Source organism: Kryptolebias marmoratus, linkage group LG4 (genome assembly GCF_001649575.2).
Source record: "Kryptolebias marmoratus isolate JLee-2015 linkage group LG4, ASM164957v2, whole genome shotgun sequence".
NCBI lineage: Eukaryota > Metazoa > Chordata > Actinopteri > Cyprinodontiformes > Rivulidae > Kryptolebias > Kryptolebias marmoratus.
In genome coordinates, this window is record NC_051433.1 from 3,045,121 (window position 1) to 3,055,467 (window position 10,347).

Below are 10,347 nucleotides of genomic sequence, written 5' to 3' on the forward strand. Positions count from 1 at the left end.
AGAGGGGATCAGGTCTTTAGTCCTCCTCAGGTCCAGAGGGGATCAGGTCTTTAGTCCTCCTCAGGTCCAGAGGGGATCAGGTCTTTAGTCCTCCTCAGGTCCAGAGGGGATCAGGTCTTTAGTCCTCAGGTCCAGGCTGGTTCAGGTTTTTCTTCTTTATTTAATTTAATGAATTTAAATTGTTTTTGTTGAACTTTTAGTTTAAATCTAATCAGAAATCAAACCCAGAAGTTCTGTTCCTGTTTGTTTGTCTGTTTTTTTTTATTTTTTATTTCACGCAGTTAAAATAATTAAATTAAATTAAAACAATTAAACCTCCCGTTCCGGCTGGATGTGTCCGAACCGAACCGAACCGTTTTTCACGAGACAGTCTCGACCCACGAGAAGGAGGCCAAACGGCGAAAAAAACACACAACTAAACAAACATTTAGCAACAAATATCCTGTGTTTAAACAGAAAATGTAACGGAAATTGTAAACTTGGTGATTCTGGAAACGGAAGTCCGCCCCTCGAATATTTCAGCTCCTGGTCCAAGTTTTTATTAAAATGATTTAAACGAATTAAAGCAGCTTTTGAAACAAGCTGTTTCTTTAATTCTTGTCGGTTTCCTTTAAGAGGAGGAGGAGGAGGCTGGTTGTGTCCTGAGGCAGGAAGAGCCTCTCAGGTATTCACAGCTCTGTTAAATAAATAAAAATAAAAGTTTCTCACCTGCTGCTGTTTCTCCCCAAAGGTGTGAAAGTCTGTTAAAGTTAAATCCAGGTAAAGACTGAAGAGTTCACGGGGACAGGTTTCAGAGAACAAGGGGCCAAAAGGTGCTGCAGGATTGGTCTGAAGCCAACCAATGACGAGCAGGAAACAGACAAACAGGAAAACAAAAACAAACATCCCGCCCTCTGAGGACTTCCTGCTTCAAACCCTGCTGAAGGACAAGAGACAAGCTGGCTTCATGAGGCAGAGAAAGTCGGTTTAATCCAAGTTAATCCAAGTTTAAACAAACAAACTTAAATGACTGTTTGAAAGTCTTAAACTGAGGAATAAAACCAAACAAAAACAGCTAAAAATCCTTGTGATGTTATCGCTCTGACCGCTTCACGTTGCACAAGATTCTCACATTAACCTGTTTGTTTGTTAATAATAATGAAATGTTTTATTTGGCAACAAACATCAGTAACATGTTGGCTGGCAGAGTTGATTTTTCTGCAAAAATGTCCAATTTTCTGTTAAATATCCTTTTTTTTTTAGTAAAAACGCTGAGGTTGTCATCGGCACTTCTTAGAAGTTTGAGGACTTGAGAAGACCTACGGAAATCTAATTACCTTTTAAAATGATTGACAAAAGCATATTTAGCTTTAACTGTTACAAAACGACAAAAGTAAGGCGTAAAAACCTAAATAAAGTTTGACAAAGTCAGGGTCACAAGTCTTTGAGTTTTATTTTTTTATTTGAAACCTGAAATGTTTGGGAACCATCTTAGGATGGATACTTTGAAATGATCAGATTTCAGATTGTGGATGTCCCTTCAAAATAAGAGCCTGGAATGATGATTTTTCTGTTTGCTCCCATGAGGGATGAGTTATAAAGAGTTAATCTCTGTGTTTATCTTCAAAATGAAAGTGAAACAATCTGAGAGAACCGAAGCAACCGAAGCCGAGTTCTTCTCTGGAAGGAGCCGAGTCAGGGATTTTCTTCACCGTCTTTTACTCATTCTTCAGAAAAGGAAGGTAAAGTAAAAGAGGAAACGTTTATCCTGAGTGGAAACTTCCCGTTTCAACTTTCTGCCGGCTGTGGTTTCAGCTTCCCTCAAAGACAAAATGGCTTCCTGCTCTGAGCTCTTCTGCCCCGTGTGCCACGAAATATTCAGAGATCCCGTCGTCCTGTCGTGCAGCCACAGCTTCTGCAAAGCCTGCGTGCACGCCTGGTGGAGGGAGAAGCAAATAAACGAGTGTCCGCTTTGCAAAGAGAGTCCTCTGACGAGTAATCCACCTGTCAGCCTGGCTCTGAAGAACCTGTGTGAGGCCTACCGACATGAGTCCAAGCCCGAGGTTTCTGCAGGGTCCGAGGACCTCTGCGGCGTGCACCTGGAGAAGCTGAAGCTGTTCTGCCTGGACCATCAGAAGCCGGCGTGCGTGGTGTGCCGAGACTCAAAAACACACAGCAGCCACAGGTTCAGGCCCGTGGACGAGGCGGCCCAGGACCGCAGGGAGGAGATCCGGGCTTCCCTGAGGCCGTTACGAGAAAAACTGAACCTCTGCGAGCAACTGAAGGGAAACTGGGATCAAACTGCGAAACACATTAAAGTCCAGAGCAGAAAGACAGAGAGGCAGATCAGGGAGAGGGTCAAGAAGCTGCACCAGCTTCTGCAGGAGGAGGAGGAGGCCAGGATCACGGCTCTGAGGGAGGAAGAGAAGCAGAAGAGCAAACTAGTGAGGGAGAAATCTGAAGCTCTGAGCAGAAAGATTTCTGTCCTTTCAAACACGATCAGAGCCACAGAGAAGGAGCTGAGAGACGAAGACGTCGCCTTCCTGCAGAAATACAAGGATGCCTCAAAAAGAGTGCAGCAGCACCACCTGCTGGAGGATCCAAAACTGGACTCTGGAGCGCTGATAGATGAGGCCAAACATCTGGGCAACCTGGCCTTCAACATCTGGAGCAAGATGAAGGACGTGGTCTCCTTCTGTCCCGTGACTCTGGACCCGAACACGGCTCATCGGGGGCTCGTCCTGTCTGAAGACCTGACCTCCGTGAGACACGATGAGCGCCAGAAGCTTCCAGACAACCCGGAGAGGTTTGACCTCCATCGGGCCCTCCTGGGCTCCGAGGGCTTCGACTCGGGAAGCCACAGCTGGGACGTGGAGGTGGGGGACAGCACCAGCTGGGACCTGGGGGTGGCAGCAGAGTCTGTCCAAAGGAAAGGGGACATAAAGGCTGGACTGTGGATAATCAGGTTATCGGATGGTTTGTACGAAGCCGTCTCCCCTTCGCAGCAGCAGATTCTTTTCCACCTGAAGACGACGCTCCGGAGGATCCGAGTCAGCCTGGACTGGGAGGCAGGAAGACTGTTGCTCTCTGATGCAGACACTGAAGTCAACATTTACACCTTCACACACGACTTCACTGAGAAAATGTTCCCATACTTCAGCAGCAAGAAGCAACAACTCAAAATATCACCAAGGAAGGTCTCTGCAGCTGTGAAGTAGAATAATTACAAGCTGCACGGACCCGACACTGAAAGGCTTGATTCAGGATTTTATATTTGCAGTAATGAATATTTCCTCCTGTCAATCACAGAAAGAGACAACTTAAAAGTGTTATCAATAGTTATAGTTTCAGTCTGGCTTCCGTTCCGCTCACAGTACAGAGACAGCTCTGGTTCGCGTAATGAACGACCTTCTCATGACTGCGGACCAGGGCTCACCATCTCTTCTCCTCCTCCTTGACCTGTCGGCTGCTTTCGACACAGTGAATCACACCATCCTTCTCAACAGGCTACAGTCAGAAATTGGACTTTCGGGTACAGCACTTAAATGGTTTCATTCATATCTCACCAATAGAACTGAATATGTTTCCTTGGGTCAGTCTAAATCTTCAACTCATACTGTGACTTGTGGAGTTCCACAGGGGTCAGTCCTTGGGCCAACCCTTTTCACCATCTATATGCTCCCCCTAGGTCACATAATCAATAAACACAAGGTCTCCTTTCACTGCTATGCTGATGATACACAACTGTATATGAAAATGGACTCCACTTCTCCTACAGTTCTTCCGTCTTCACTTCAGCTTTGCTTAGAGGAGATAAAGGCATGGATGACTGCCAACTCTCTTCAACTTAACAGTAATAAAACGGATGTCATCCTTCTTGGCACCCCTCATCAAACTCAGTCCTCTAATCTCAGTAGTATCTCAATATTTGGTCTTAATATTCCCTTTTCTACCACCGTCACAAACCTTGGAGTTAGGATTGACTCTAACCTCACTTTCAACTCCCACATCCGTCATCTTTCTAAAGTCTCCTTCCTCCATCTTAAAAACATCGCCAGACTCCGCCCCTCCCTTTCCCAACCGGATGCTGAGAGGTTGATCCATGCCTTTATCTCATCAAGGTTGGACTACTGTAATGCCCTCCTCTTTGGGACCTCTGGTAAAAACCTGCAAAAGCTCCAGCACATTCAGAACTGTGCTGCCCGGGTCCTGATGAGGAGGCGCAAATACGACCATATCACTTCTGTTCTTAATTCACTTCATTGGCTACCGATCAAACATAGAATACATTACAAACTCTGTCTGCTCACCTATCAATGCATCCATGGAGCTGCTCCTGCCTATCTTAGTGAACTCCTCTCATTGCACGCTACTTCTCGAAGGCTTCGTTCCTCCACCTCCTTTTACTGCCTGCATCAACCTAAGACCAAACTTGCCACTATGGGGGATAGGGCTTTTCAGGCAGTAGCTCCACGACTCTGGAATGCCCTTCCAGAGTCCCTGAGAGCCCCACAAGGTGTGGAGGCCTTTAAAAAAGGTCTTAAGACTCACCTTTTTAAACAGGCCTTTTAGAACTGTAAGTTTTGTTTTAAATTGTTAGTTTTAATTGTTAGTTTCAATTGTTAGTTTTGGTATCACTTGGTGCAAGATGTACTACTGTAAGCCCTACAATTTATTCTGTATTTTTATTATTACTATTATTATTATTTTTATTTATTTTTTATTTTTCTTTTAATCTCTGTAGCACTTTGAGATTTCTTTTGAAATATAAGGTGCGTTACAAATAAAATTTATTATTATTATTATTATTATTAGTCATAGGATGGAGAAAGATGGCTGCTTTTTTACTGTTTCAGACCTTTAAAACAAGAACACTACATGAGCTGATATTAAACCTCGACACTTTTGCACAACATTTGTTTAGTTTGTTATCGTTTTCTCAGCTGAACTGTTACTGCAGGAATGTTACTGAATGACTGCTGGACAAATCTGTCCTCCTGATCAGGACATGTCTCCAGGTCAAAGGTTTACTCAGCTCCTGGTGGACTGACGCGTCCAGTTTACCTGAAGCTTGTTGAACTCTGATTATTTTAATGTCCCATTATTGTCTTTAATATAAAGTTTGCTTATTAAAGAATACAAAGTCACTTCTTTCTTGCTGCTGCTGTACAAACATTACATTTATTTCTGCAGGGGAACAAACTCCTGACCCAACCTGGGCTCAAACCTGCAGCCTCAGGGTTACAGGCTGCAGCCTTCGAGGCGTCGAGGTCGGACATTTTGTTTTCAGGCCCGGAGTTGGTTGGACCCAGAATGGTGGCAGACTCTGAGGACTAAAACTGAGAGGAACTCCATTAAATAAAGCGAACAGAGACGACAGATTGTGGTAAAACCAACAACGAACCACTGAATATACAGGTTGGGCTGATGAGGAAGAGGAAACAAGTGAGGGACAGGTGAGGATGGGAGTGGCAGCTGTGCGTTCAGAACCAGGGGTTATTTGAGCTCCTGGTGGCTTTCCATCACCTGGAACCTGTCTGACACTTTGAGCCACAAAAACTGGATATTTCTTCTTCTCTGGACCCGAGTGGATCCCATCTCTGCCTCTGTTAAGCTCCTCCCATCAGATCATGAGTTTCATTTCCCGTCTGATTATTTTCACCGAGTCTGAACAAGTCAGAGAATCGTCTCCGAACCTGAGAGGACTCGACGGGTGAGTGGAACAATCCCTCCTGATACCTGAATTTAAAAGCAGAAAATTAAATGATTTTTCTTTTTTGAAGCAGCTGCATAAAATAAACAAATGAACCTGATATTATTCACACTTTTAAATTAATAACTGCCAAGTTGTCTGTGAGGGAAATAACTGCCTTTAATGTTTTAATAACTGTTTTAACTTAGATTTCAGATGATTTGCAGATTAATCTTCTTTTTAGGCACCCATTAATTTACATTTCAGTGGCATTTTGTGAGCATAAATTAAGTTTTTTCTGTTTCCTTCATGAGAAGATTTCCTTCAACGTTTTCTGTGTTTTCTGGTTTCGTTATGGTCTCTTATTTTCAAGTCTCTTCCTCCCATCGTCTTCCTCTTCTTCGGCTCGGCGCCTTCAGTGCTTCGGACCATGGGAGCTCATCAGAACCTGGCGGTTCTGGTCGGCGTGGCCTCGCTGCTGTGGAACGCCGGCTGTGACGCCGGCTGTCAGGGAACGGACGGCCATAAAGGGGTGGACGGAGCTCCAGGAAGAGACGGGCTGCCCGGGGTGAAGGGACAGAAAGGAGAGCCAGGTAACAGCCGAGGGACTGGCTGAAAGCTAAAAGGAGCAGCATGGCGAGCTAAAAGTTTCAGCTGTTTTGGTGAAACCGGGTCAGAGTGTGATGTGAATGATTCTCAGCTAAAACTTTAGCTCAGTATCTGTACAGCTGATCTACTTAAAGCTATTCTGGTGCTGGCTAATAGCTGTGGCGGCCATCTTGAACTGCAGTGCGTCACTTTGTGCTTCTCGCTCTCGTCTCCAGCTGTGATGGCCGACGGTCCGGTGGATCCAGTCTCCCTGCAGAGGCTCAAGGGGGACATGGGGAACCCGGGCCCCCCGGGGGCCATGGGTCTGAAAGGTTATCAGGGGGACACAGGAGCAGCCGGTCCCATTGGACCGCAAGGTCCCCGCGGCGCCGCAGGGAAGAACACCGGCGCCGGTAAACGCACGTTTCGACGCCACAGCTCCACGTTCCGTGGAGAACGTAGAACATCTCAGAGAACAAAGTAAAATTAAAGCAGCTGAAAGCTTACATGAGCAACACAGCTGCTAAAAGTTCAAACTAGATTATTTGAGAGGACAAATTAGACAAAAGCTACAACCAGCTAAAGAGAAGCTAAAAGTTAAAATGAGCAAAACATTAGCTGAAAGCAAGAATTAGCAATACAGCTGCTCAAAGCTAACATTTTGCAAAACAGCTGCTAAAGCATAAAACAAACAGAAGAGCATTTAGGACCCAAAATTAGCAAAACAGTAGCTAAACACTAAAACCAACAAACCAGTAGCTCAAAGCTAAAATTGAGCAAAATAGCTGCTGAAAGTTAAAACTAGCAAAACTGTATTAAAGAGCCAAGTTTAGCTAAATGGTATCTAGAAGCTGAAATTAGCCAAACATTAGCTAAAAGCTACAACCAACTAAAAAGTACCTAAAAGTTAAAAATTAGTGAACCAGTAGCTAAAAATTTAAATCACCGAAACATTAATGAAAAGCAAGATTTAGCGATACAGCAGCTAAAAGCTAAAATAAACACACCAGCAGCTCAAAGCTAAAATTTTGCATATTAGCTGCTTCAAGTTAAAACTAGCAAAACAATATTTAAGAGCCAAGTTCAGCTAAATGGTATCTAGAAGCTAAAATTAGCAAAACATTAGCTAAAAGTTACAACTAACTAAAGAGTACCTAAAGGTAAAATTAGCAAACAAGTAGCTAAAAGGTAAAATTAACAAAATAATAGCTAAATCAATAATTGTCAGGGCATTAGCTGAAAGCTAAAATTAGCTAAAGAAATCCCAGAAACTACAATTATTAGAACAGTTGCTACATTAACAGCTAAAATCACCTGACAGAAGACAAAAGCTAAAATTAGTAGATCAGCAGCTAAAAGCTAAAAGTGGAGCAGGTAAGCTGAAGTAAATTTCAAAGAGCAGAAGGTTTTTTTTCTCGTTCGGCTGATAAAAACCGAAGTTTACTGAAGAAGAGCCTGAAGCTGATGAAGGTTTCTCTGAACAGATCCTCCGTGTTTCCGGTTTGTTTTCAGGAAAAGATAATTCCGATCAGGAAGCTCAATATTCGGCTTTTTCCGCCATCAGGAACGAGAGCAGCTATCCGGCCGTCAGCCAGGTGCGGCATCACACCTGAGCGCCTCAGGTGTCTCATTTCTGCCTCCTGTTAAATAAAAACAAACAGCAAACAGCCGAATCTTTGGCTTTATTTGCTGTTTTCACAGAATAAATAATAATAAAGTAATAATTTACTCCGTTTGTTTTAGCCAATAACCTTCCAGACTGCGGCGGTCAACCGGCCTGGGGATTTCAGCATCGCCACAGGTCACTTCACCTGCAGAGTACCTGGGTATTATTACTTCAGCTTCCACTCTGTTGCCAAGGTAACGCTCCCCCGTCTCCAGGAAACGTGAAAAACGTCACATTTATCGGATATCTGTGATGTCAGGCTGCAGACGTTTATGCTCTGTTGTTATCGCCCTCCGCTGAAAGGCACAGGCAGGCGATAATGTTTTTGCCCATTTCTCTGTGTGTCTGTTAGCAAAATATCTCACGAACGACAGGGCGGATTTTAATGAAACTTTCAGGGATTAGTTATTGGATGTGAGGCTACATCTGATTACATTTTGGGGTCAGCCCAATTTAAGATGGCCGCCACAGCCTACTGACCTCAGCAAACACAAAAATGGCTAAAATTCAGTCAGTTTTACAAATATTGTTCTAAAACTTGCTGTGATTGTAGGTAATAATCGTTCACAACATATGTTTCAAGTACTACTCACTACGCAAGATCTTTGATCTTTAAAGCATAAGCATTAGCTGTTGGAGTCACACCTGCTCGTCTGTTAGCAAAATATCTCATGAACGACAGGGCGGATTTTAATGAAACTTTCAGGTAATAATCATCAGATGGACAGCTACAAGTGATTAACTTTTGGAGTCAACCCAATTCAAGATGGCCGCCACAGCCTACTGAGCTTAGAAAACACAAAATGGCCACAGCTCAAGTTATGCAGATGTTAAGCTAAAAGTTTAGATGGTAGTAGCTGAGAGTCGTTTGAGCTAAGCTGAGGTTAGCCTGAGCGGCGGCGGGCGACAGGCATTCCTTCAGAGGATGCCGGGCCTGTGATGGTTCTCGTGTTCCCGCAGACCAGCCTCTGCCTGGGATTGGCCAGCGACTCCCGGGACGACAAGCTGGTGTTCTGCGATTACAGCAGCAGGATGCACGATCAGGTGGGTGGTCCCCGGGAGGGAGGGGCTGAGGTTAGAGGACCTCCAGGTGGGCTGACCTGCGCTGTGTTCCAGATGCTGTCGGGCGGAGCGGTGCTACAGCTGGCTGCTGGCGAGCGAGTCTGGCTCGAGTCCTTCAACGACAAGCAGACGGCTGCCGACAAACAAGACCGGCGAGAGAAACAGATCATCTTCAACGGCTTACTGCTCTTCTCCGACTGAACGTCATCTCTGGAGCAGGAATGTGACGTTTTATTTTCTTCTTCTGTGAACAGACTTCCTGTAAACGTTCGTGAAGTGCTGGCTCTGAAATTAAAGTGGATCTTTAAGGCCTGATATTAAATTTCTGATGAACAAACTGGTCTGAGTTCAGTTTTCTCCGTCCTCCTCCCGCGGCTCGGCTTTCAAAGCTGCTTCAGCTGATTTTAAAACAAATAAATTAAAGGCCTAGCAGCCCTTGAAGGAATGCTTGTCGCCCTTTCATGTCAGCTTCGCATTAAAGATCGGACCACGTTTTACAGCCTTAACCTCAGGACCAAAAAAGTTCCCAACATGAGACGAAAGTTGATCATCGAGGACTGAATGATGGCTTTTAAACGGCGACATCTTTAAAGGAACAAACTCATCGTGTTTCTTCCGCAGAGAAACTTAAACACAAGCAGCCGGCGTGTGTCTGCTGGCAAAATGTGAGGAATCTGATTAAACATCTACAGAACAAACTGATGAGTTCAACATTTAAACTAAACGTAGCACAAAAAACAAGGACGTTTACGTGGGACCACAAGGCTGTGGCTGTGTATGGTTCTTCCGCATGCTGCCCTGTTTGTTTAACGTCTTGTTCCCTTGGAGCTACAGAGTCAGCTGTTTGGCAGAGAAGCTCCAGGCTTAAATAATAATCAGCCAGAGTCAAATTTCTTTACGTTTCGTTCTCGGTATATATAAGGAGGTTTATCCTTTCGGATGTAGGATCTCGTCAGCGGTTCTGTTCGGCCCGGCAGAGGATCCGTGGAGGAAGTGAAACCCGTTCGGTTACTCTTCTTCTTTTTTCCTGGAAGATTTTTGGCACGTCTTTCGCTGACCGGTTCCTGTTTTAAAGGTTGGAACGTGAAAATTTGCCAGGCTTGCAGAAACATCTTCTTTTTTTAGAATAAGTTCGCCTAAAACACATTCAGGTTGATCCAGGTCTAATCCGGGTCTGATTCAGGTCTAAACCAGGCCTGATTCAAGTCTGATTCAGGTCTGATTCAAGTCTGAACCAGGTCTGATTCAGGTCTGATTCAGGTCTGATTCAGGTCTGATTCAGGTCTAAACCAGGCCTGATTCAAGTCTGATTCAGGTCTGATTCAAGTCTGAACCAGGTCTGATTCAGGTCTGATTCAGG

At 44.5% G+C, this 10,347-nt stretch overlaps 3 protein-coding genes across 4 annotated transcripts in view; 2 read left to right on the forward strand and 1 right to left on the reverse strand.

Annotated features, from left to right (window-relative positions):
• dnase1l4.1 (deoxyribonuclease 1 like 4, tandem duplicate 1) overlaps window positions 1-1,211 on the reverse strand; it is a gene marked incomplete in the record, with an annotated part of 17,683 nt that extends 16,472 nt beyond the window's left edge. Inside the window, 1 exon segment of the mRNA XM_025002181.2 lies at window positions 709-1,211.
• A 286-nt stretch (window positions 1,212-1,497) lies between these two features.
• LOC108249503 (nuclear factor 7, ovary) lies at window positions 1,498-4,139 on the forward strand. The gene is made up of 2 exons (XM_025002180.2): window positions 1,498-1,721; window positions 1,795-4,139. The coding sequence occupies exon 2, from the start codon at window positions 1,812-1,814 to the stop codon at window positions 3,195-3,197; it is 1,386 nt and encodes a 461-aa protein (XP_024857948.1). The 5' UTR covers window positions 1,498-1,721; window positions 1,795-1,811; the 3' UTR covers window positions 3,198-4,139.
• A 1,393-nt stretch (window positions 4,140-5,532) lies between these two features.
• On the forward strand, window positions 5,533-9,327 carry c1qa (complement component 1, q subcomponent, A chain). Of its 2 annotated transcripts, none has more exons than XM_017438925.3 (7): window positions 5,533-5,692; window positions 6,045-6,264; window positions 6,496-6,672; window positions 7,772-7,854; window positions 8,003-8,119; window positions 8,886-8,969; window positions 9,042-9,327. In XM_017438925.3, exons 2-7 carry the CDS (start codon window positions 6,102-6,104, stop codon window positions 9,186-9,188), a joined length of 771 nt encoding a protein of 256 aa, XP_017294414.3. In that variant the 5' UTR covers window positions 5,533-5,692; window positions 6,045-6,101; the 3' UTR covers window positions 9,189-9,327. The 2 variants fall into 2 exon arrangements, with proteins under 2 accessions (XP_017294414.3, XP_037831090.1); XM_037975162.1 differs by having other exon boundaries at window positions 5,559-5,692; window positions 6,091-6,264.
• Window positions 9,328-10,347: the final 1,020 nt, after the last annotated feature.

Coding starts and splice junctions, on each gene's coding strand:
- LOC108249503 (XM_025002180.2), top strand. CDS start 1,812: ATGGCTTCCTGCTCTGAGCTCTTCTGCCCCGTGTGCCACGAAATATTC.
- c1qa (XM_017438925.3), top strand. CDS start 6,102: ATGGGAGCTCATCAGAACCTGGCGGTTCTGGTCGGCGTGGCCTCGCTG. Junction 6,673..7,771: donor AGGGAAGAACACCGGCGCCG/GTAAACGCACGT, acceptor GTTTGTTTTCAG/GAAAAGATAATTCCGATCAG. Junction 7,855..8,002: donor GCTATCCGGCCGTCAGCCAG/GTGCGGCATCAC, acceptor CGTTTGTTTTAG/CCAATAACCTTCCAGACTGC.